Source organism: Fringilla coelebs (assembly GCF_963513975.1).
Source record: "Fringilla coelebs genome assembly, chromosome: 2".
NCBI classification, from domain to species: domain Eukaryota; kingdom Metazoa; phylum Chordata; class Aves; order Passeriformes; family Fringillidae; genus Fringilla; species Fringilla coelebs.
Genome location: NC_140029.1, coordinates 81626310 through 81651967, shown reverse-complemented (window position 1 = coordinate 81651967; position 25658 = coordinate 81626310). Strand labels below are relative to the sequence as shown.

Below are 25658 nucleotides of genomic sequence, written 5' to 3'. Positions count from 1 at the left end.
GGCAGGGCCGGCAGCCATGTGGACGTCGCTCGGTGCCCGCTCGGAGTCGGCCGGCCCCAGGGCAGCCAGCGGCCGCCTCTGGGCTGTCGTCCTGGGAGCAGCGGCGGGCTTCTTCCTCCTCGGGTTCCTCATCGGTACAGTGCAGACTAACCCTCCTTCGCATCGGAGGCTCGTCCAGCCGGGGGACGGACGTGGCTCGGAGCCGGGCCGAGGAAGGGCCGGGGTGGGGAGAGAAGCGGGCGGGTTTGCAGCAATGCCCGGGAGTTTGTGCCGAGGGTGGACGGGGTGAGTCCGGGCTCAGCCGGCCCGTGCTGCCCTCCGCGCCTGCCGCCCTCCGCAGCGGGCAGGTGCAGTCACCGAGCCTCTCTGGGATATCCAGCTCCTCCGCCGGAGAGCGGCTTTTGTGTCTTTGGCTCGTTTTTCTATTTACTTTTTGGTCAAGTAAATAGGTGTAAAATAGTGCTGTGGGCAAGGAAAAGGGGCGCTGGGTTTGTGAGGAGGGGACAAAAGACATACCCCTCGATCCTACTGCCTTGAAATGGCACCGGCCGCAGCCAGAGAGGCAGGAAGGTAAACGTGGATCTGGAGGGGCACGGACAGAGGGGGAGAAATAGTCTCACAGTGTCTCACCTGCTCCTCGTCTCAAGCAAGCAGGACTGAGGGTTGCTGCCTGAAGATATTCTCTCTCCCTACCTTCCTTTTGGTTTCACATATGAATCATGATGAGCTTACAGAAGGAAAGAAAACAAAAGAGCCACTTGTATTTTGCAATGCCATTTGGTATGTACTTGGGATTGCTGCCATTGGGAAGCCCCGACTGAATTCCTCTCTCATGTGGAGCCTTTCACTGTGCCAGTAACCAGTGCCTCACTGGTGCCAACTTGTTACCCTCTTGAACCCACTGGTTCTGTCATTCACGTGTAGCTGCTGCTGCACATGCACTGAATGTGTCCAGTCTGACTTAAAAACAGATGTCAGGAACACTTCTCTTTCTAGCCAGCTGTTCCTCTCATCACTTACTCTGGTAGTGCTTGCTCAGAAAGGGAAGGATTCCAGAAAGAAGCCAAACAGACCAGAGAGTGAGAAAGGAGTTACAAGACATCTGTTCCTTACAAAGTGTACCTGTGTTTCTGTGCATTTTTTGTAATGCTGCTGCCTTATTATTGAGGTAACTATATGACTGATGTTTGGTGCTCAAAGATGATAGATAAGTCTCCTTAGCATCTACAGGAAAATAACTGATAAATAAATGTAAGGTACTATTTTATATCACCCAACATCTACCTAGACAAATAAGTTCTCTTACCATTTGTGGGACTAAGACAGCCATCACTATGCAGCCTGCATTAGGTTGTAGCTGCTTGTACGCGCTGAAATGAAAGCAGTTCTGAAATGTAAAACAGTGAAAATCTTGTGGTGACACCAAAGAGGAGTGGTGTGTGTCATGGGAATATTGCTCTGATGTTTTTACTTTGGTATTTTCATGTGTTGTACAGGCTGGTTTGCAAAACCTACAGATAAGAAGACATCTCTGAGTACTCATGAGGACATGAGGACAGCATTTATGGCTGAAATGAAAGCGGAAAACATCAAGCAGTTTCTTTAGTAAGCAGCGTGTAGACTAATCAGTTCAGACAAGAAAAAAAAATCAAGTGGGAGCCAGCCCAGTGATCACAGAATCATAGAATTGGTTGGAAGGGACATTAAAGCTCCTCTGGTTCTAAACACCTTCTACTAGACCACTTTGCTCAGAGCTCTGTCCAAACTGGCCTTGAGCACTTCCATGGATGGGGCATCCACAGCTTCTCTGGACAAGCTGTGTCAGTGCCTCATCACCCTCACTGTAAAGAATTATTTCCTAATATTCAATCTAAAGCTGACTTCTTTCAGTTTAAAGCCATTATCCCTTCGTATGTCGCTACACGCCCTTGAAAAAGGTCCAGCCCTCTTGTAAGCCCCCTTCAGATGCTGGAAGATAGTCCTGCTGTAAGGTCTCAGAGCCTTCTCCAGGCTGAATGGCCCCAGCTCTCTCAGCCTTTCTTCTCAGGAGAGATGCTCCAGCCCTCTGATAATTTTCATGGCCTCCTCTGGGACTTGTTCCATCAAATCCTTGTCTTTCTTGTGTTGAGTCTCAGAGCTGAGCACAGCACTGCAGCTGGGGTCTCATGAAGCAGAGTAGAGGGGCCAGAGTAGAGAATCACCTCTCTGACTTGTTGGTCATGCTTCAAACAATTCAAAACAATGGAACATTACAATATTGATATTTTAAAGTCTATTAAAATTTAATTGATGTAATAAATATTTCTATTTTAGTAACTTAGAAGCTTTAACTGCAAGTACTTGTACCTGATTTGTTTTAAGGATCTTGTAAATGGATTATTTTTCTCTTAAGAGAGTGTAGTATTTGTTAAAATCTTATATTTATTCCAGTCAGTAATAAGCCACGAGTCATAGTTTATTGATTTACTTTCAGTGTAAAGAAAGAGCATCAGCTATTGTAGGAATAATCAACAAATTTGGATTTGCCTCATACTCCCAGTCTGATTGCATAGCATGGAGTTGTGCAGAACTAAGTTACTCAAAGACTATTTTCAGTTTATAGGGTTGTAACAATCCCACTGCTGCCGTTTTAGGTGTATTTGCCATGAACTATTGCAGATAAATTAGCTCAAAAGTATGGTCTCTACTACATAGCAGTCATGTACTGGACTATAACATACACATTCAAAACCAAAGATTTAGGAGTTTTTAGACTCTTAACCTGTGTTTTGGCTTTTGCAAAGTCAACTCTTGTTAAACAGTTCTGGGAAAGGTGCTTAAACACTTGTAACTCCTTTAGAAAACAACCATTCTCACTCACAATAGCGTGTAAGTGTGCTCTTGGTTCAGTATGTGTCTTCCAGAAGATGATACTGTCACTCTAACAGTGACTTTTAGTACAGTATTAAGATTTTGGCATGATCAGAGGAGCATGGTTTTATCCAGCAGCATTTGGCTGCTAAGGATTTTGTCTAGTTCGGAGAAAAGGAGGTTGAGGGGTAGCCTCATTGGTCCCTACAGCTTCCTAAGGAGAGGACATGGCAAAAGAGATGCTCATTTTTTCTCCCTAGTATCCAGTGATAGGATGCATAGGAATAGTTCAAAGCTGCACCAGAGAAAGTTCAGACTGGACATGAGGAAGCATTTATTTACCAAGAAGATGTTCAGACTTGAAACAGACATTCTAGAGAGGTGGTCAGTGATCCAAGCTTGTTAGTGTTCAAGAAACATTTGGACAGTGCTCTTAATAACATAGTTTAACTTGGTCAGCCCTGAATTGGTCAGGCAGTGGGGCTAGATAGTTGTTGTAGATCCCTTACAAGAAAACCTATTTCTATTTTTATTCTATATGTTTAGTTCTTTCAAAGTGGATTTCTTTGATCGCTTTGGTCTTATTTGAACTCCAGAATTTAGGTTTTTTCCTAATCTCATACCTCTTCATAATCAAAGAAACAATTTCCTTCATTAACACCAGCTGGTGCCACACATGTTTCTTTGGCATGTTAATTCATGGTCATATGATAGAATGAGGATATCATGATGACAGCCTCATTCAACTGAGGGTTTTTTTCAGCTGGCTTCACAACTGGGCTTTCACAATGGTCTGGACATTTTTTTTTTCCCCCACACAATGGGCTGTTCATTATTTATGCTCTCTTTCACTATTTGTTATTCATGCTGGCATGACTTTAAAGTCACAAACTGTGAGTTTTTCTATTCCTTGTTTATACAGTACTCAAAAGTCACTCCCTTGTACTTGCCAACAAGACACACTAGGAGTGAACTTTTAGGTAAACCAGTATTCGTGCCAAAATTAATTTAAATTGTGGGATTCAAGGGGGACATTTAGTTAATTACAAGTAAGGACCAGAGTAATAATGCACGTTTCTAAACTGAATACACAAAAATAATTGTACTCAGTTCTTTTATCACTTCACAATGATAAGGTCTTACTGTGCATAGGAGTGCATGGGCCTACTGTAGCTTAGAAGACAAGGAGTAAAGAGATGGTAAGACCCCATAGCTGGTGTCATGACACCATTCCTGCTAAACCATGCTGCAAGCAAGACCTAAACACCTGTGCTAAATCAGGACAGCCTGAAACCCTTCATCTCAGTTTATGTGTTCAACATGACAATACACAGATGCAGAGAAGTCTTGGTCCTTATTTAGCCTGCGTATATCTGATCATCTCTATGAGGCTGATTTCCAGCTAGGCTAAGAGGAGTTCTGATTATGACCTTCAGTGCCTGACCCTGCTTATTTCTCTCTTTTCTCTAGCAATTTTACACGGCTTCCTCACCTAGCAGGAACAAAGGAAAATATGCATCTGGCACAGCAAGTCCAAGCTGAGTGGAAGAATTTTGGTTTGGATTCGGTTCAGTTGGTTCATTATGATGTCTTGCTCTCTTACCCTGATGACACTAAGCCCAACTACATCTCAGTAATTGATGAGCATGGCAGTGAGGTACATAAACAACAAGTTTTTCCAACCAGGGAACAAAATCACTTTCATACACCTGGGAAGGCTGTGAGGAAAAACTGTCCTCTGTTCACTTAATGGTATTGGGCCTGGTACACATCTCATGGAAATCAAGGATTCCAGTTTGCTTTTAAATTTTGCATCTTCATTTCAGCGTTCAAAGGGAATTTCATAAGTGTTAGGAATACTAGTATTTCCCCTGATTCATACAGCATCCTGACATATGGGTTAAAAAACAATTAGGTAAGAGAATTACTTGATGTAATTAAATTGTTTGAAAATTACTGTGTTATTTGAAAAGAGTAAAGAAACCCTGGTCAGCACCATTCTTTGCATTGATTCATTATACAGTACTCATGATTCAGCTAAATTCAGTTTCTAGAAGATTAGAATTTAGGTCTCAAGATGTGCTATCTTGAGCACATCTCAAGATGTGCTCAAGATGTGCTATGACAAAGGGAATGTGCTCATTACTTACTGGCTGAAGTGCACATAGAAGCTTCAGGGGTGAACAGAATGCAAGCATTTTTACCACTGATCTAACCTGTTCTTATCTGCTGTACCCAGACCGCTTCTGGGAACCCTGTATTCATTTATGTAGGATTCTCTGTGAAGAGAGGAGATGGGATTTGTAAGTTCACACCTTGAGCATGCCTACTGAAGAGGATGCCCAGTGCCTGCTAAAATTTTGGCCACTTCTTAGGTAGAATTCTAAAACCAGAGTCCTTTAGATTGCAAATGCTTGTGAAATGTTCTTGTGAATAGAAATTTTTCTTTTCCATATTGCCTTGTTTATCTTATTCCTTTTCTCTTTTCCTGTTAGGTTTTCAACACATCATTGTCTGAGCCTCCTCCTCCAGGATACGAGGCTGTTAGAGATGTAGTGCCACCGTACAGTGCCTTTTCAGCCCAAGGAGTGCCCGAGGTAAAATAGTAGAATACTACATTTCAAAAGAAATAGAGGTAGGAAAAGAAGCAGAGACAGAAATAGAAATAATAGAAGTTGCAAAGATGGAATACCACAGTGTACTGTAGCATAGCAGAGAATATCAGAGAGCAATACAGGATAATTTGAAATTCCTTGGGCTTTAGTTCAGAACCCACCTTATCACTAGCAGGAAAGGTGACCTAGCTCTGATGTTCTTGGGATTATTGTGATGAAGCGGAGTTCAAATTAAGCAGTCATATATATTTAATATTTTCCTCTAGTTTGAGTCAGAGCTGGATTTTTTTTTTTTTTTTGCCTTAAAAAACGATGGTAATAAATCTTTAATATCAGCTGCTGTAAACCTCCCCAGATATTTCTGTGCTGTTGTTTCGCATCTTGGTGAACAAATAGACTGTTACATTTACCTGACCAAATGAACAATCTCACTTTTCAAAATGCTGCTTGCCCAAGGCTCACAGTGACAGGGATAGCTGCACAGTGTTGAGTATGCTTGAAAAGCTTTTGCTAACATTTCTAGCTGGTGATAAAGGTGTTTCTCTGATCTAAATTTAACAGTAATCCTCCGTGTCTTGTTATACAGATGGTATCAGCTGATATGCTTTCTTTGATGAAGCTGGCCTGTGTAATAGGAGTTTTCTGTTTTATGATCATTAGGGGTTTCAATTAATATTTTGTAAGATTAGAATTTCTTGGTGTTGTTCTCAATCTTTCCTTTCTTTGTGTAGAATAATTTAGGTTGACAGAACCCTGGTCCAGGCTTTGCTTTAAAGTTCCATCTAGAAAGATGCTAATGCTTCTACTCACACAGCTCAGTATTATATCAGTCATGTACTTTGCGATGTTTGTTAATAAGCTGATCAAATCCGGAAAACAAAAGGAATACTGTGTTCATTTGCCTCAGACACTCAAAGAAAGCTGGAGAACCAGGCAGGTAATCTGTACCCTAGGACATAAGAGCTTTGAATGTTCCAAGAATTTTGGAACATAGCGTAAGATAAAATTAATGAGTTTTGACCTTTTATCATAACATATCACCCACATCACTGCTTTGTTTGGTTTGATGAGATGGGAGAAATTATGAAAAGTTTAAAAAGCTTCACCTTCCTTCTTTAGGAAATTGTTTTATTTTAAGTAAATATAAAAACTTTGTTTCCAATGAAAACAATACCTAAAGACAGGATTCTCATTTCAAAATCTGATGCTTATTTTCATCTAACAGTTTGACAAGACCTCCAGGTACTTATCTAGTGCATTCAGCAGTAGCATTCTCCAGCAATCTGTTGTCTGCATCTGTACTGCAAGCAGCACAGGAAGGGACCATGTCTAAAGCTCCTCAGTGGGAATACTCAGTGGGGCCAAAGCTTTTCTGAGTTCTTGCTGGCCAAGAATATTATGTGAAAAGCCATTATTATCTTAGTAGATCACATTGTCTTTTCAACCTGCTCTTTGACATTATTGTTGCAAATCCTGCCTCCTTCCTCTCAGGGTGAGTTGGTGTATGTGAATTACGGCCGCACCGAGGACTTCTTTACGTTAGAACGTGAAATGGGAATTAACTGTACAGGAAAGATTGTTATTGCCAGATATGGGAAGATCTTCAGAGGAAATAAGGTAATCCCTGTGAATAAAAGCATTGCTGCCCTTCTCAGTGTTACCCCCACTTCAACTGTTCTGCCCTTCAAGGTTTTCAAGAGACCAAAACCCTTCCCTAAGGTGTTCTGGAGATTTTAGAGTAACAGAGTTTCCACAGACCTGTGTTCAAAGATGATTCTTTAGGATTTCTTGGATAAAAGTAAATCAGTTGGAAAATGTTCCATATTTTAATATTCATTTGCATTGTATAAATTATTCCAAAATATCATTAATAGAGTGTCATCACTCTAATTTCGAACTAGATTGTTCTTCCCTGTTGGTTCAGTTGTTCTTTACCATGTGTATATTGTTTCTTTATAATGGTTTCTGTACACCAGAGAGAGACTATAGCTATATGAAAGGTTTTTTAAATTCTGTATTTGGTTATTCAATGTCTCTGCCATATAAATTTATTTTAAACTACAGTTTTCACAGATTTCCATGACCTAACAGGAAAGGACATAATCCTTTACATACTTCAGGCATACTATTAAGTTATTTTCTCAAAAGAGATGTAAGAACAGTCTATTTTAAGAGTGTTCGGCTCTTGTTCAACAACTCTTTTGACCCTAATTTGAGCAGGACTAAAATTTGTATTTGTCAGTTACCTAAGGGTGTCAAGCACTGAATTCACTGGATGCCAATTTTTAATATATGCTGTTGATTAATCTTGTGTGAAGCTTTTAAATAAACAACTCACTGGTTTACATATATATAATTTTCACTAGTGAGAAGTAGTATATAACTCATATTCTGGGTCAGATAATATTTTAACTAAATTGTGTACCACTCCTTGAGATACTATCTGAATGAAAAAGACTTAAAAATTGAAGAAGGTTTTACTATCTGTGAATCTTTCCTTAAAATGAAACACAAATATCTTAGAGTTACTAATATCTAGAGAGGCAGTTTCCCTGTGGTTTGGAAATTATATGCCCTCCCCTCATTTACACAAAGGCATATCCTCAGTCTTACAGTATTATTTCTAATAACTGCTTATATACTGAAGAATTTGGTAGTCTATATAAAATCTGGAGAACTGTACTGAAACTTTTTAAACTTCCTAATAGTGTGCAAAAATGGAGTAGAGAATGAAGGGAAGTACTGTATTTCCTTAAAAAAAAATATGGAAAAAAAAACTATGATATTCCCGAGTTAAAATGCCCATATTTGAAACTGTTGAGGATTAGTTGTCACTCTGTCACTATCCATCACTGTCATATCTAGTAGAAAACCAGATTGGGATGTCAGAATGATATATATTATGCAATAATAAAGTCACACAAGAATACTTTTAAAACAGCATGCAGGTCAGTCCTTCTGCCATAATGAGCCTAAAATGTGGGCTCTCTGGAGTTAGCGTTGTTCACAGCCAAAGGCAGTTTCAAGCTCTCTGATTATAATCTTCTTGTATAGACCAGACCCAGACATACATTCAGAGGTCATTTAGGTAAATAAGGTAAATTCAGGACTACCAGAAAGATACTGTAGCATTAATGTGATACAGTTTTTCTGTTCATGCTGTGTACATTTCAATAGTCAGCCAATTGTATTGATCTGGATGACAGAATGCAAATTCAGGTTATGTAGCAATACTGTGGAGGATATTTTCCATGTTGCTGGTTTTATCTGCTGACTAAAAGTCAAAGCAAGAGCAAACCTTTTACTTTCATATGAAACCTAATATCTACATATATGTATTTCAGAAAATTATGAAACAGTTATGGGCCCTTTCATATGAAACCTGATATCTCTCTATATATATATTTCAGAAAATTATGAAACAGTTATGGGCCCTTGACTTATCCCAAGCACTGTAAAAGATCTTGAGGGAAAATCACTGTAATTTATACTTTGTTTTGCCCCTTAAATTCTGGAGTCAAGCTATAAAGGACTGGCTAGGGACTGGAGATGTGCTTTGCAGGTGAAGAATGCTGAATTGGCAGGTGCCAAGGGAATTATTCTGTACTCTGACCCTGCTGACTACTGTGCACCTGGAGTAGATCCTTATCCAAACGGCTGGAACCTTCCAGGTGGAGGAGCCCAGCGTGGGAATGTATTAAACCTGAATGGAGCAGGGGATCCTCTGACTCCAGGTTATCCTGCAAAAGGTGAGTGGCTCTAGAGAAGGCATTCTCTGAGGGTCTGGTACCAAGAAAGGGCAGAGGATGTTTTCTCCCTTATAACAACACACTTTCTTTCTTAGTCTTTGTTGCTAAAAGGCAGCTTTGGATTCCAATGCAGAAGGCCACTTCTGTAAATGGCACATGAGAGAAAGTGAGAGGATATTAGAGGAGCCCTAGAGTACTGATCTGTATGCATCACCTTCACCTTAGGCTTCTTCATCTGCTTGAGTTGTGCCTAAGCTGTTTCATTTAGCAATTAAACCAGATCATTTTGATGGAAACTCATTCAGAACTATTTATGCCAGCACTTGGGCCAGCATATCTGAGAGAGGCAATCACCTCAAGAAAAGTAGTCCCTAAGGGATGGGCAGCATTGCCTCTAGGCAGCAGAACTTGATCTGGAATGGGATACATGTTCAAAACAGCAGCATGGCAGAGCAGACCATGAAGAAAAATTCTGGTTCCTCATGCCAGAGTCAGTAACCACACAGATGAATCCCTGTCTCCCTCAATCATAAAGGGTTCCCGTGAATACTGCACTAAGGAAGAAACTATTCTGTATATGCTTTTGTCCATGAAGATTAAGATTTGCAAAAAAAAAAAAAATTTGTATTTGAGCTTTGTCAGAACAAAATCTAGATTTTGTTTTGCGCACAAAAACAGCAGTCCAGAATATTCAGTAGTCCAGTGTATAAGAGTTTGTCTGTATCTCTTTATCAGCTGGCAAATTTTTTAGTTCCAGCTGAATGTTCCAAGCATCCCCCTGTGGGCTCCTTCTTTGCTGTTCTTTATTGTAGCTTAGTCTGAACTTCCTTCCCATGAAGAGAAATATTTCTATGTAAAGGTATTTCAACCCAAAAAAATGTTCAAAAAAATGAAGAAATAATTCTAAAATTTTCAGCCATCTTTGTATGCATGACTGCAGACTATGGGAGAACCTTGATTACTTCTCTGAAGGTATGCTGGTAAAGCACAAAGAATGAAATTATTGGGAATATGTCAGCTCAGCTTCTGGGAAAGTGAAATGATTATTCCTGACTCCAGTGTTAAGACTGTGCTAAGAATTGTACAGCTTCTTTCTGAGACTTGTAAATATGAAAGTACCTGTCTTTTGCTTTCAGAATACATGTACCGATTAGACAAAACCAGTGGTGTAGGTCTCCCAAAAATTCCAGTTCATCCTATTGGCTATCATGATGCAGAGTCATTACTGCGGTAAGTGCATGGGAGACATGAGGTATTTTTAGCAGATTGTTTTTTGGAAGTTATGAGAGTATTTGAAAAGAGAGTAAAATGACTTTTGCACTCTGCTTCTCCTGTAGCTTTTGAAATAATATGTTTGTTTCTTATTAGAACCTCTGTAGGAGGTCTGTGTGGTATCTATTGTTACATATGAGGTATTTGCAGGGTTATCTGGAAATGGTCATTTGTAGTATGGACTAATATGTCTCCCAAGTCTTCTTTTCTTTTAAACTTTATAGTTAGGATAACTGCTTATAATGATAACAGTATAGATTAAAAAACCTCTTTTATTGGCTGCCAACTCATAGTGATAGAGCAGACTACTATGTATAAATTTGATGTAGCCAGACATTTATGTTCAATAAGCATTAAATAATACTAGAACTTGGTTTTTGTAATTGTGAATGAAACCTAAATCCTTTAAAAATACTGGGTCCTTGTTTTCACTTTTGTCTTGAGAAGTCATAGCATCTTGTTATTCTTGCTATCATATTTTTATATAAACAATTTATTCAGGGCCTGAACACATGTTGAAGTTGTTCTGTGGACTGAAGTATGTATTTACAGTAAAAGACATGCTTTTATTTACAATAAATGTATTCTGCTTCCCAAGAAGCAGAACATCCAGTATACTTTCTTTGTATCTCAGAAGTTCAGGTCAAAAATAAAAGTCCTTCAAGGGAATAAATCTGGGTGACTGTGATCCATTGATTTACTGCATTTCCAGTTGTGTTGACAGGAAAAGCATGGCACTTCTGACAATGGAACAAGAAAGGGTGACTTGGACTGATCATGTTTCTCTACTTCAGCCATCTTTGACACACATCAACTGCCTATGCTACAAGATTAAACAGTGTGCAGGGACAGGTACCATAAAACTACTGCCTGTGCTGTTAAGGAATGGCCCAAGTTGCTATCTACTAATTCAAATGAAAATGCAGTTCAAGGCAGTAGAATGTTCCAGGGACCATTTACGAGAGGCAGTTTATATGCAAAGCCTTTTGGCCAACACTTTCTTCCAGGGTAGCTGTAGGCCATTCCAAGCTGATCTCTATGCCCAGGATTATTGTTCTGTGTTAATTTACTAGTATTAGTGTAGCTAAAACTCCAGATTATTCTCCTGCCAAAGCTTTCAGTATCAAGTTGTCTAAAACAAAGACCACCACTGGTTTACATGCATACACAGTGGGACCTAGTGTAGTGTGGTTTCTGGGTCCTCATTTGTTTGGTGCTGTTGAAAGAGCTCTGTAACTGATAATGATTTTTTTTTTCCATACCAGTAATATGGGAGGACGTGCACCACCTCATAGTAGCTGGAAAGGAAATTTGAACGTATCTTACAACGTTGGTCCTGGGTTTACAGGAAATTTTTCTTCAAGGTCAGTTTTGTTTCCTAAGGAGAGTGTTCTTGGGAGCAGGGAAAAAACAGGTAGAGCAATAGAATTTGACCAAAGATAGAGTAGCTGGGTTTATTTACATCATTCCTTTGATTCTGGCTATTTCCTTGGCTGAAATGTGCTCAGTACAAAGCATTAGTATATTGTGTCTTGATTGGATGGATACGACTACCTTGCTTTAGTTTCCAGCTAGTCTTGAACCAGTTTCATTTGAAAAGCATCTAGCCTTTGATAAGCTATTTGTTGAGAGTTTTTTGGTTTGGTTTGGTTTTTTTCCCGAGTACTTTTGTTTCCTTTTAAGTTCATGACCAGCTTTTGGTCTTACCTTTTTAATTATATAGAGCAGTATTAAACTGCTTCTTATAAGCAGTTTTTCCACTCAGCTTTTCCAGAAAAAGAGGAGCTTAAACTCTGATGTCAATTTTATTGCTTCAGATTGTTTTTAACTGAATTAATAATTACAGTTTAGGACTAAACGCTATGTGTTTTAATGTTGTCTGAGTACAATGTACCGACTTCACATGAACTGTTTAACTTCATATAAAGTTCATACTGAACTTTATATGAACCCTTGGGGCTGAGTTGTTACACCTTCAGCTGTGGTACAGATAAGCAACTCTTGATGTTATAGAAAAAATCTCTTGATGCAACTCAAATTGTCTTATTTTCTGCTACCTGAGATGCTGCAGTAGTATGGACTGTGCTGGAATGTTCTTGTTTTGGCTAGGGTAGAGTTGATTTTCTTCTCAGTGGCTGGTATGAGGCTGTTTTTCATTTCTCATGAACACAGGGTTGATAATATAGAAATGTTTCTGTTATTGCTGAGCAGGGCTCACACAGAGCCAAGGCCTTTTCTGCTCTTTGTGCTGCCACACTGGTGAGAGAGTGGGGGGTACAGGGGAGGCTGGGAGGAGACACAGCCAGGACAGGTGAGCCCAGCTGACCAAAGGGATATTCCAGACCATCTGACAGCATGCTCAGTACATAAAGGGAGGGGATGAAGGAGGAAAGGGGAGGCATCTGGAGTGATGGTGTTTGTTTTCCTAAGTCACCATTACTTGTGATGGGGCTCTGCTCTTTTGGAGATGGTTGAACAGTTTTGCTCTGCTTGTTTCCATGGCTTTTGCTTTATGTATAAAATTTTCTTTATCTCAACCCATGAGTTTTCTACCGTTTATCCTCTAGATTCTCTTGCTGCTTGTGGGGTAGTGAGTGAATGGCTGTGTGGGGCTTGGTTGCTGGCTGGGATGAAGCTGTGACATGGAGTCGGTTCTGATTTGTACCAAACTTCAGAAAATTAGAACTATTTAGCTTTTTAACATTAGATGCTTTCCATTTTTCTTTCAATATTTCAAATTAAAAAACTCGCTGCTAGCAATAGATCTTTGGAGTTCTGATACTATTATCTGTATAAATCTTATTGACATCAGAAATATTCCATAGCTGTCAAGGGCTAAATGATGTTCTCATTTTTGCAAGTATGAATCCAGAAAAAAATACACTGTAATATTTTCAGATTTAATTTGGTTTAATAGGAGATAAATTTGATCAAAATGCTTTCTTTGTCATTTATATGGTACACTTTTGAAAGGTGTCAAGATGTTTGATTATCTAATCTGGTGGATTTTCTCTTTGTGTTTTCTTTGTAATACACTAGAAAGGTGAAAATGCACATTTATAGCAACAATGAAGTAAGAAGGATTTACAATGTGATTGGTACCATCAGAGGCACAGTGGAACCAGGTAAAATCATTTGCCTTCATCATAATCTGAGAGAGCAGTGACCTCTACATACTTCATGGTTACAAGGGGGAGATGAGGAATATAGTTTTCTCTGAAATATTGTATTGCATGATCTTTGAAATGGCGTTTGCGCTGGCTTTCATATGGTTCAGGGTATGTCAGCGCTCTCATTGTAAATGATGATTTTCAAGGGGGAGTCATAACCAAGATGGAAATATTTGTCTTCAGGCAGGTAACGCTGCAATTGAAAGAATATTTTGAAGTGGATATTCTCCCCTAAGAAACATGGGAATGGATTTTACGTTCCATTGGAAGACACTATATCCACCATTACTGACTTTTTGTCTATCTTATAGTCCCTTTTAACCAGTGTGGTTTTATAATCTAAAAAAACCAGATATATAGACATTCCTAGAATGGTGATAACGTCATTTATCTTCTGACTGCAGCACTTCCCTTTTGTCTAAAACACAACTGTTAACCATACTATAGTAGCACACTGACCTAGTCTGAATTTTCTCTCAGTAATCATATCTCTGTCATGATTTAAACAACCCTTTTTGTGATTGATTATATATATCCAGAGGAATACTGCATTCAGCACATGTATTCACAATGTTGTGAATTTCTGTGCTGTACAGATAAAACTAGTGGATCAGCTTTACCATGAAACACACTCTGGTGAAGTATGGAAAAATGCTTCTATCTTTAGAGGAAACCTGTAGTATATTCAATAATACAACTAACAACATGGAATTCGAAATTTTAAGTCATGTGGGATCCAGTTACTGGGTTTGACAAATTCTTCAACACTGACTGAAAATACAGAAAAATGTCTTCAGAAATTTAAAACACTTTTTTCCTTTCTATCATGTATATTATAAACTATTAATCTCTGTTGCTTGATACATAGGTGGAAAATTAGAAATTACTCGAAGTTAACACCTCTATGTCAGGAAAAAAATATTCCTAAGTAAACCTCCAAAATTAATTTCTCTAGACAGATATGTCATCCTGGGAGGCCACCGTGACTCATGGGTATTTGGTGGCATTGATCCTAAGAGTGGGGCAGCTGTGGTTCATGAGATTGTGAGGAGCTTTGGAAAACTGAAAAACAAAGGTAATGTAATAAAAGAATAAAGTGCATCAAAGTAGCTGCTCTCAGCAGTGCCCATTAGTTTCTTTGCTATTTAAACATATGCTTGAAATTAAAAATGTGTATCTCTGATGCAAGAGTTGTTGATTCAAGATGTTTATTCAAGACTAATGTCTTGAATAAACAGGCTGCTGTGCACCTTGGTGCATGTGAAGTACTTCTGCTCAAAAGAAAGTACACCTAGAGGGAAACAAAACAAAATGGGGGATGGTGAAATAAACAACATTTAGGTACAATTGACTACTCTATATTTGAGGTAGGTCAGACTAGATATGTCAGTGGTGTTATAATACTGACACAGTGGTGAACTCATAAAGGCTTCTTTGGGGCCACACTGAGAGTCTTCTCAGCACTTGACTGTGGCCTGGAGGCATATTCAAGAATAAGTGAAGGATGTCAGTGAAATGCTGAGAATGAGCTGTGCAAACATAGTAGGAGGTAATGGTTAAAAATACTTCATGCCTACTTGCATTAGAATAGGAACAAATGTCAACTGCACCAAGTTTCTGTTGCTGTCAGAGCAAATGCTGTCTCCCTATCTGACATCCCATGGAGAGAAGCTGTGACATAAATACTGTGCTAGAGAAGTGTTCTTTGCCTGCCTATTACACATTAAACCTATTGACATTTAGTTTTATTTCCATTTCTTCCCAGTAACTGAATATCAGGGGAAGCTGTCTCTGGAATGCAAATGCGAAAAAAAAATTAAGTTAAAAAAAAAGGGAGTAAAAGATGAAAAGGTTCCAGTAGCTTCAAAGGAAACTTTGGGCTGAGGTACAGCGTCATGGCAATAGAGCCTGTTCTATTCAGCCTGTGTTTAAATTGAATGGAGGACTTCAAGGGAAAGATTTTTCTTTTGAAGGTGATCTGTCAAAGTTACAGGGAGTTGCTTAGGTTTTGAAATCTGGCATTTGAAAGACAGGTCAAAGAAGATCTGTAATAGATATGAAAACATGTCACTTTTCTGTCAGAGTTTACACTGATATACAATGTATACTAGACTGAACATAGCAAGAGGATTAGAAAAGCCTTCTTTCAAGAATTTGTGCAGGGCACATTATTTTTCCTAAATCAAAGTTTTAGATTCTAGAAAATTTTCTTGCATTTAAAGGTGAGAGACAAAATACGAGATTTGGCTCAATACTGAAGTAGAGGAGAGATTGCTACAATAGCAAATCATTATTAGATGTGGTTACTGAAGTTGGTGTTAAAGTTCCTTGTGTTCCTTAAAGCTCTCTTTTCCCACAGGTCATGGTAAACGATCAGCCCCCCAAAAATGCCATATGTTTTCACATTGGTCATGTAACAAATAGCCTTCATTTTTGTAATGAATTTTCATTGTCTTTCATTTCAGGATGGAGACCAAGGAGAACAGTGATATTTGCAAGCTGGGATGCAGAGGAATTTGGCTTGTTAGGATCAACAGAGTGGGCTGAGGTAAACCAAAATGAGCACAGTGGCTGCTCTTTGAGAAATCTGCACTAGAAAGAAGCACTTCTTCCCTCCCCGCCTCTTTACCTTACGCACACAATCTCTCTCTCCCTTGAGTTTCCTTTTGAACTACCAAGAATCTCTAGCTCCTTGCACATTATTATAACCTTCTATGAAATAGCTGTTTCTTCTGTGAATGGCAAAACAGTTCTGAAGGACAAAAAGTTAATCAGCATTTTCTTCCATTTTTTTTTCTTTCTTGTAGGAAAATGCCAAAATATTGCAAGCACGGGGAGTGGCTTATATCAATGCAGATTCTTCTGTTGAAGGTACATGGATATGACTTGTGTTTTACAGGACTAGTGATGGTATGACTGGGAGGGATTTTGTCTTGGAGATCCACAAGACCTTCAGTGTGATAATTTGTGTTGTATGAATTCAGAAATTAATATGGGGAGAAATTGTGGCTTAGAATCATAAAGTATCCTTCAGATATTGATGTAGTTTCAGGGAAGAAGTCCTTTACAGTAGTGACCCACTGTTTGGGAGGTCATAAGAGAGACAAGAAGTGTTGTTCCCTGCATTCTATAGCAACTCTTTAGAGTCAGCTTCTTCTCTTATAATGTGCATAATAATCATGGGGACATAAGAGAAGCTTTTAAGACTTGCTTCAAGAGCTGTGCTCTAATTCAACCTAACCAAAAAAGTGCACCGGGAAGATCATAGGAAAACTCATCTCAGCTTCCTCCTTATAAAGAGTGTAGCTCCCTAGTCTCTTTCCTAATAAAAAACAGCATGAAATTTCAGCTGAGGGAACTTCCTCCTTCAAATAGTTTTTCATGTTTTTTTCAGGAAACTATACACTGCGAGTGGATTGCACACCACTGATGTACAGCCTGGTTTACAGTCTGACTAAAAAGGTAATATCACTTGAAATTTTTAGCTGTTATGTTCAGTGCTCACTTACTTGATGGGGCTCTGGCTGTAAAAATATGGTGTCAGATCTTTCTTTTCTGATTGCAGTACCCTTTCTAGGTCAATAGCTAAGGAACTGAAATTTTATCCCAGGTTAGATAAGGCGATTCCAAGCTTATACCATTAAATTAGTAACTATTCGGGATTAGGGGGTTTTTCCACTCCTCCTGTGAAAGCTTTCCTTCTAAGAACAAAACCATAAAAGCATGCTGTGAACCAGAGGACAGAAACAAGCATATACTTGGCTGCACAGATCAACTGCTAGAATGCCCGTGGGAGTAGGAGACTGGCTCCCTTTAGGCAGGAGAAGAAATTAGGGTGGCTACCATGTTGTTTTTGTGTGATGTGACAGGTTTGGCCAATGTGCTCAGTTTCCGTGTACACTGTTAGTTATTCTTTGTCTCTGACCATGATGCTGTCACACATTTGTGTGGCACACAGAATTGAGAGATAGCGGCCTTTCTCAGGAAATAGCCACACCGTCTTAAGTGTAAGATGTTCCTTGCTTTGGGAGGGGGTCTTAGAGGCTGGCATTTTGTTTCTAGGTTTTTTCTGTTTAAGTGTATTAATCAGTGAACATTTAATTAGTTTTTGTATATATTTTAGATGCTGATTTGATGTACATTCAACTACTGTGTGTATTCTGTGAATTTACTTTATCTGCCTTTATCTGCTTTATGTATTCAGTCATTTGGTAATTTATTATCTCTTGGAAGTTGGCATTAGACTGGTGCAAAAGTAACAGAAAAGCAGTAAATCAGTATAATAATTTTCTGGCAATTAAAAGACAGCAAATAAAATGTGGCTCTGTTAAAAGGGGGTACCCAGAAAAACGGACTTCTGTCCTGAAGTCAAGAAGAGTTGATCACCTGCAGTTCCCATGGTAACTGTGCTAAGTGAAGGTGTTCAGAACTGTCAGGAAATCAGATCAGCAGAGTCTCAGTTTGGACACCAAGAGCCATCATTAAAATCTTGACCTAAATACCAGTAAAAATGCTTGTGTAACTCTTCCTGGAGTTAAGAAGCAAAGGCTGATGAATGCAATGAACCACAGCTTGTTGGTAGCTGATGTGTGAAGAGAATGCTGATGAGGAAGCATGTCCCATGTGATCCCATCTTTAGTTAATCTGTGGTAGAAAGTTTTCATGCTGATAGTTCTGTTCTATGGACAATTTTCTTCACAGACAAAACACCAAATAAATTCGTTTTAATTTGATTCCTATTGTGGAGTAATTCATAGATAGAAGATAGATTAATAATAGAATATATATTAATAATCTTTAATAGATTCAAAATAATAAACTCTCAGCAGTCCACCAATTTAAAGGAAAGATGAAGAAACCTCCACAGTGTTTAAGCTGCTCAGTTACCTGCAAATTAGTCAGTAGTAGGAATGAACTTTAGAATGATTGTGATTTGTATACCTCTCTAGCAGCTATGATGACATAAACACCAGGCAATGTGCACTTTGCCCTTCTAAGGTTTCTTCTGCATCCATAAACATATTTTTTGTGAACTGAAACAAGGTAGAAAGAGTTTTAAATTAAACAAAGAAGAAATAGAAATTTTCTGCCAAAGTAGAGCAAAATGTTTTGGTTTTGTGAGGGATTTTTCTTTTGAATATTTAAATTAAATGTCTGGAAAATCTCATAAAAATATCATAATTTAAATATTGACTTGAAATATTTTGCTTTCTTTATGTTTTCTTCCATCTAAATTTAACTAATTTTTAGCAAATAAACTATTATTCTGGAAAATGCTATGCTTTTGAAGTGTTAAAGTGAAAATGCAGAAAGGTTGAGGAACTTAAGATGACTCACTCATAACCCTAAGCCATAGACTTGGTGTGATGACAGGTTGTTGACTTATTGTTTGGTAACATTTAAACATTTAACATTTAAAATTGTACCCTTTGTCTTTTTTCTAGATACCAAGTCCTGATGAGGGGTTTGAAGGAAAATCTCTTTATGAGAGCTGGTATAAAAAAAATCCATCAAATGAATATAAAGAGGTCCCCAGGTCAGTGATAAAAGAAAATGAATTGCATACCAAACATTATATCACAAACCCAAACTTGTAGAGTGTGGGTTTTAAAGAAATACGCATGAAAAGCTGAGTCCTGAAGAAAAATGGTGTGATTCTCAGCTGATATAAATTCCAGAGTTGTAATGATTACAGCTGATACACTACTGTACAACAGGTTTGTGAACCTGTCTTTGTAGATGAGCAATATATTAAACGTGTTCTTTTAGTTTATAGAGGTTTAGACAAATAAGGGTAGTATGCACAAGCCAGTGGCAATTACACAAGATGTTAACTCGACAGCTTTCCTTTAGATTTTTTTCCATTCTTCTAGAAGCCTCTGAGTTTGGGTGGCTGGGGAGCACACCAGGCATGATTTTACAACATTGTCCTACAAGGGGGTATCTACAGGATCTCAAAAACTGATTTTATTCCATGTAGCCATGCTTCATGTACTACTGTGATTTCTGTGAGTTGAGAGGTTGTGGGATAGTGGAAGTTCATTGGAAGGAGGAACTCACTGGTTCTTGTGAGTGATAAAAAGACAGTAAGGTACATTCTCCTCTTGAGAAGTGGATATCTCTCACCCTAGAAAGGGTGACTTTGATCCTCAGAGAATGCAACTGATGAGGTGCAGGTAATTCAGGGGTCTGAGACAGTTCATGGTGTTGACAAAGAGCACACTGGGGAAAGACTATGTGGTGTGTAGTGACTGACTGCTGAATAAATAACTGCCATGGTATACTTGGAAGCAAACTAAAATTACACCTTAAGTATTGTCACTCAAGACATTTCCCTCTTTCTTGTTTAAAGAATAAATAAACTGGGTTCTGGCAATGACTTTGAAGCATTTTTTCAACGTCTTGGCATTGCTTCAGGCAGAGCACGTTACAGTAAAAATTGGGTAAGTCTGTGTCTTTGTAGTTTGGTCTCCCTTGGAACTGCCTGAATAACATCATGTGTAAAGGAGCCATTTAGACTTCCAGCTTTTTAGAATAGGCAGTTCAGTGTGTCAGAGTGGCATCTAACTACTACAACTCTATGTGCTACCTCAACACAAATATGTAATAAATAAGAATGATCAACTTGTCACTTAGACAAAAGGACTTTTGCTCAGGGTAAATGGATGTGCTCAAAATTACCTATGGCTGATGAGAGCTTCTGAGTAGCTTATGGTGAATTTCGAATTATTTTTAACACTTTACGAAGCTTTGAATTCAAAATGGTTTGTGTTTTATTGAAAATATGGTTTGGGCTCTGGAGTATACTGTGAGAGAAGATTAACTGAGAAATGTTCAAGGAGCAAACTATTCAAAGTGGTAATTTCCTCTGAAAAGGAAGGAATATCTTAGGACACGAACAAATGATTATTGACTCCAAGCAAGAGAAGTCCAATCTCACCTGGATTTAGCCAACTGAAAGTTATGTGTCTGTGCTTAGGTGCCTTCTTTGGGCTCTGTACATGGTCAGTGGAGAGAGATTTCTCCAAATGACCATTCATCTTAGCATAGGTTAACGTCTCTGTCTGAGAGAGCCACTACTGACTAGTTCTTCTCCTTAGACTATCAATAGTGGCTACATAGGATTAGTATGACCTGAACTCTTAAACTTCACCGTGCCTTGAATCCCACCCACAGCAAAGGTTTTCAAGCCACACTGAAATAGACATAGCTGAATAATGCTCTTGTTTTGGCTTGGTTTCCTGTGTTTCAGAACGTGGAAAAATACAGCAGCTATCCAGTTTACCACAGTGTCTATGAAACCTATGAAATTGTGGAACAGTTTTATGATCCCACTTTCAAGAATCATCTGACAGTAGCTCAGGTACGGGGAGGGCTGGTGTTCGAATTGGCCAACTCTGTTGTGCTTCCCTTTGACTGTAGAGATTATGCATCAGCTGTGAGCAACTATGCTCACATCATCTATAATTTGTCAAGGAATCATGAAGAGGAGCTGGCAACATACAATGTATCCTTTGGTACGTACGTTCTTTCTTTACATTCCTCCTCTGCTAACACTGCCTTATATTAATGGATGTCTTAGTCATGACCTGGTATTTACCTTGTGCTATATGAACAGTAAATAAAAGAAGAGCAGTACCCTCCATTAATTTGAAATGGGAATATTTTGTCACTAGCATGCCTGTGTGGGGACTATGCCACTGCCAAATAGAACTAACACTTACAGTTGCATGTGCTTTGACCTGTGTATGATTCCCCAGTATTGACAACAATGTATCATTGTCATGTTTCCTTAAAAAAAAAATCACACTGCTTTGCAACTTTTTGTGTTGGATAATTCTGTACCTGAGAAACTTTGTTTTAATTAGCAACATTATAGAATATTCAGTTTAGCATTTGGCTTCTAATGGCCAATATCAGGTACACGTGCATATGTGTACACACGCACACACACATGCACCTGCACATGCAAACATTCTCAGTCTTTCTCAAAACTCTTTCTGGAGGGACATAGCAGTAAAACACAGGTTGCTAGGATTTATAAAATCTCAGACCTACCTGAACAGTCTGATTCTGGTTCCATGATCCAGTTTTTGATATTTCTGTACATTCTTCAAGCAGCAAATACTAAACAATATTCACAACAATTCTTACTGCTATTGTTTCTAGGAGAGGTTTTCACACAGAATTACATACTTTTTAATGTAGGAATATGGGGTCATCTTCCTTCAGTGAGACTTTTAATAATTCATGATCACAGTGGAAGATTAGGCTTTAATTGAAGAATTTGATTTGTTAAATTATGTCTTCAGAATTTGAAGTTAAATACTTTGCTCCTGCTCCCTCCAGATGCTCTGTTTTCAGCTGTGAAGAATTTTACAGAAGTTGCTGCTAGCTTTCATGAGAGACTGCAACAAATAAATCTCAATAAGTAAGTTCAACTCTTTTTTTCTTTTCTTCCTGTCAAATACTCCGTGTAGTCCTCTGAGCTCAAGAGGACTTAGTCTTCATTTGCTGCCACTTAATGGAAAAAAAGAAATAAACAAGGTGTATTTGTGGCATGCTTTATGATGAACTTTCAAGAAATTCTATGCACCACCTATGCCAAAAGGCCTATTTTGCACTTGACTTAATTCTTAATTTATTCTTTGTAGGCCATGCCCAGAAAAACAAGCCAAACTTCCTTTTGTATATACATATATTTATGTTCCATTTCTTTGGAAGAATCTAATTTAGCCATATGCTTACCCTTATGGAACACTAACTGAGAATAAAAGCAATCTTTTTAATGGCAGCAACTTTCAGATAAAGGAGTTAACAGTAATATCTTATGCAAAAGATGACATTTATGACATATGACATGTATGTGACATTTTCAAAATGGTATTATTGATGGATGGCCTAAATCTAGGTTTTATCTCAACCAACTGGTTTTAGTTTCTGTTTACACCACTGTAAACTTGAAAAAAATTGCTTAATGATAGTAGAGTTACTCCAGTTTTACTGTGATATAAATTTTAATATTTTTTATTGGTGAATGCCTTTGAAGGTCTACAAGTTACTTTGGGTGTAAACCACCAAGCCCACATATATTCTGTATAACCTTGTCACAGTTCTTTTATTTATTAAGCATCAATAGTATGTGCAGGGCTATTAAAATCACACAGCCACAGATGGTCTCTGCGCTAGGGAATTTAAAATCTACCATCAGAAATACACAATTCTCAGAAGGCTTAAAAGAGGATTTTAACATCACAGAGTTCCTTTTCCTGATATGTTGTGATTTTACATAAAAACAAATGGAATTTTATTGAAGTAATTTGTGGCTGCCTGGCTTTCTCAAAAAGAAAACTGTTGTACAAAAGAAGAAAATGGTCTAAGCATACTCATGAAAAGGAAATAGAGAAATGAGAGAAAACACCCGAAACACTGTGTTGATGCTTTCACTTGGACTTTAAAAACAGCTTTAAGAGACTTTCTAGTTATGAACCAGACTCTGTCACAGCACAGATCAGCATAATTCAGTTATGCGGGTTAGCTGATAGCATGGGCTATCTTTTGTGGCCTACACTTAAACTGCAGCATCCCAGATCTACTGGGATGAGCATACACCTCAGATGTGCATGCTGGCATGAGAGTAGGTCGAATATACTGCTAATATACTCAACATATTCTCTTTTTTTTTCTTTAGTCTTCTTGCTGTCAGATCACTAAATGATCAGCTCATGTTTCTAGAAAGGGCTTTCATCGACCCTCTTGGATTACCTGGCAGGCCATTCTATAGGTGAGAAAGGCTTACTTTTCACTTCCCTCATGGAGTATGCTATGAAAATTCCTTTAATATTTACAAGCCTCTAAATGGAGTTATAATGATTTTATTCAACACAGCAAAAGTACATGAGACAGGAGGAATAAGATAAAAAGGTGAAACAACATTGGGAAAAACTTCAGTGTGATACACTGTACAGAATGAGGAAGATTCTTGTTAGAAGCTTATTCAGATAATTTCTCTTGGTTTGATTTTACTTCTAAACAGATGTAAAAGTTTAGCCCTGGAGTAATTTTATATAATTTTAATTGTAGGAAATTCAGGAAGTTGTTCTTATTATTTGAAAGTGAAATAGTGTATAATTGAAGAACCTACAATTTGATCAATTTTAAGAGCACAGCCATGCAAGCAAATGTAGTGTGGAGGGCAGTACTGAAACAGCAGGGAAGGATATCAGTGGTCCTCTCATCCAGGTAAAGAAGTAAATCTTATTTAAGAGGCAGTGAATCACGTCTAGTTTTATAATGTAGCTTATGTTATTTTCTTGCTTTATGGACTTTAGCTACCATTGCTGCAGTAATCTTATTTATTTATATCTTCAGTGTCAAGTGTTTACAGCTGATTTATAAAACCTAAAATAGTATGTTTTATTTTCCTAACGTGTAATATTGATACTTTTTCCTTCTACTTCCCTACAGACATGTTATCTTTGCTCCAAGCAGCCACAACAAATATGTAGGAGAATCCTTCCCAGGAATCTACGATGCCATGTTTGATATTGAAAGCAAAGCTGATCAACTTGAAGCTTGGGAAGAAGTGAAGAGGCAGATTTCCATTGCAGCTTTCACTGTGCAGGCAGCAGCAGACACACTGAAAGAAGTAGCATAAATATGAACAATATAGTCGTCAGTGAAGACTAAATGTGGCAGTTTGCAGAAGCCTTAAAAATGGAGCATTTGAAAACACTACAACAATTATGGCAAAGAACAAAAAATGAAAAAAATCTTGGTCTTTGCAAATAATGAATGCATTTAGTAATGTTAACAAGGTAATGTACTCCATTCTGAGGTCAGGATTTAGAGGTCTTCTGAATTGAGACTGATAATTTCAGGTTTTCTCCCAGCTTTGTATTTTAAGAATTTCTAACCACTGGATTTAATTTCTGAGTTTTGAATTTTTCTAGCTTGATTATTATAGCAGTCTCCATAGTTCTTCCAGAAAAGAGAATTAATTTCATGTTTCTATCAGTTACTAATTTTGTTGTTGCCTTTTTGTTATTTACCCTGGGATTACATAATTATACCTTAAAGACCTCTCAGCCCTCCTTTTCCACAAAGATTGAGATGGACATGGAGATGGGAAAACTGTCACATACCATTTGCAGGATCTATAATAATCATAACAAGTTTTGGGCAGCCAGCCCAGAATACTCATCCATGACATTCTTTTCCTCACATGCTGAACCTTGCAGCTGTTTGCAAATAAATTTAAGCAAGAAGATTTTAGTCACTTGAATAAAAACAAGGCAATACATCTTGTCAGACATATAGCCATCTCACAAAATGTCTTTCAAGATGAAGACCCTATTGTTATTTTTTAAGCAAAATCTACCCTTGCTATGCCTTGTCTCTGTAGAGGTGTTTTTAATATGAAGACAGAATCAAAGAAAACTCATGTCCTTAGTTTTAAAGGATACCAAATTATTAGCATTTTGTAGAATCTGTATATCTGATTATCATGTGCTGCTTACTCTTATGACAGACCATGGGGCCAAGATCAAGATCAGACAGAGAAGACTCAGAAAATCAGATCCCTTCATCTAAAATTTTGCCACTGGACTTTTATTAATCTCTTATACAGCTAATATTCTGTGTGATTTCATGTGTCATGTTAGCTGAGACCTCTACCATGTCTTAAACTACTGTTCTGTGATCCAATTGTTTTCACTACTATGGCATATTGTTTTCTTTTCTGTGAGGCTTCATTTAATCATAAATATTTCTGCACTTCACATTAAAACCTGTTAGACAAGTTACTGTAATTAAATCATTATTTTGCTTAACTATTGGTCTTTCTGATAAAATAATCTAGTTTACCAGATAATGGGAAATGCTCTTATAGTTATTGCCCTGTTATTTTTACATTTTTTATGAAACTGATTCGAATATGAAAATGATGGCGATGTCTTCCTGCAAATCAGTGCTGATGAGAGACATTGCTGACTCTGTTTTGT

General features: G+C 38.1%; 1 protein-coding gene across 2 annotated transcripts; it reads left to right on the top strand.

Moving 5' to 3' along the window:
* LOC311166513 (putative N-acetylated-alpha-linked acidic dipeptidase) lies at positions 1-25431 on the top strand. Of its 2 annotated transcripts, XM_084226512.1 has the most exons (19): positions 1-134; positions 1497-1605; positions 4321-4507; positions 5346-5447; positions 6957-7082; positions 9028-9214; positions 10351-10444; positions 11752-11850; positions 13526-13611; positions 14612-14731; positions 16122-16204; positions 16464-16527; positions 17051-17118; positions 19101-19192; positions 20009-20099; positions 20909-21173; positions 22006-22087; positions 23348-23440; positions 24124-25431. In XM_084226512.1, exons 1-19 carry the CDS (start codon positions 17-19, stop codon positions 24311-24313), a joined length of 2256 nt encoding a protein of 751 aa, XP_084082638.1. In that variant the 5' UTR covers positions 1-16; the 3' UTR covers positions 24314-25431. The 2 variants fall into 2 exon arrangements, with proteins under 2 accessions (XP_084082638.1, XP_084082639.1); XM_084226513.1 differs by lacking the exon at positions 14612-14731.
* Positions 25432-25658: the final 227 nt, after the last annotated feature.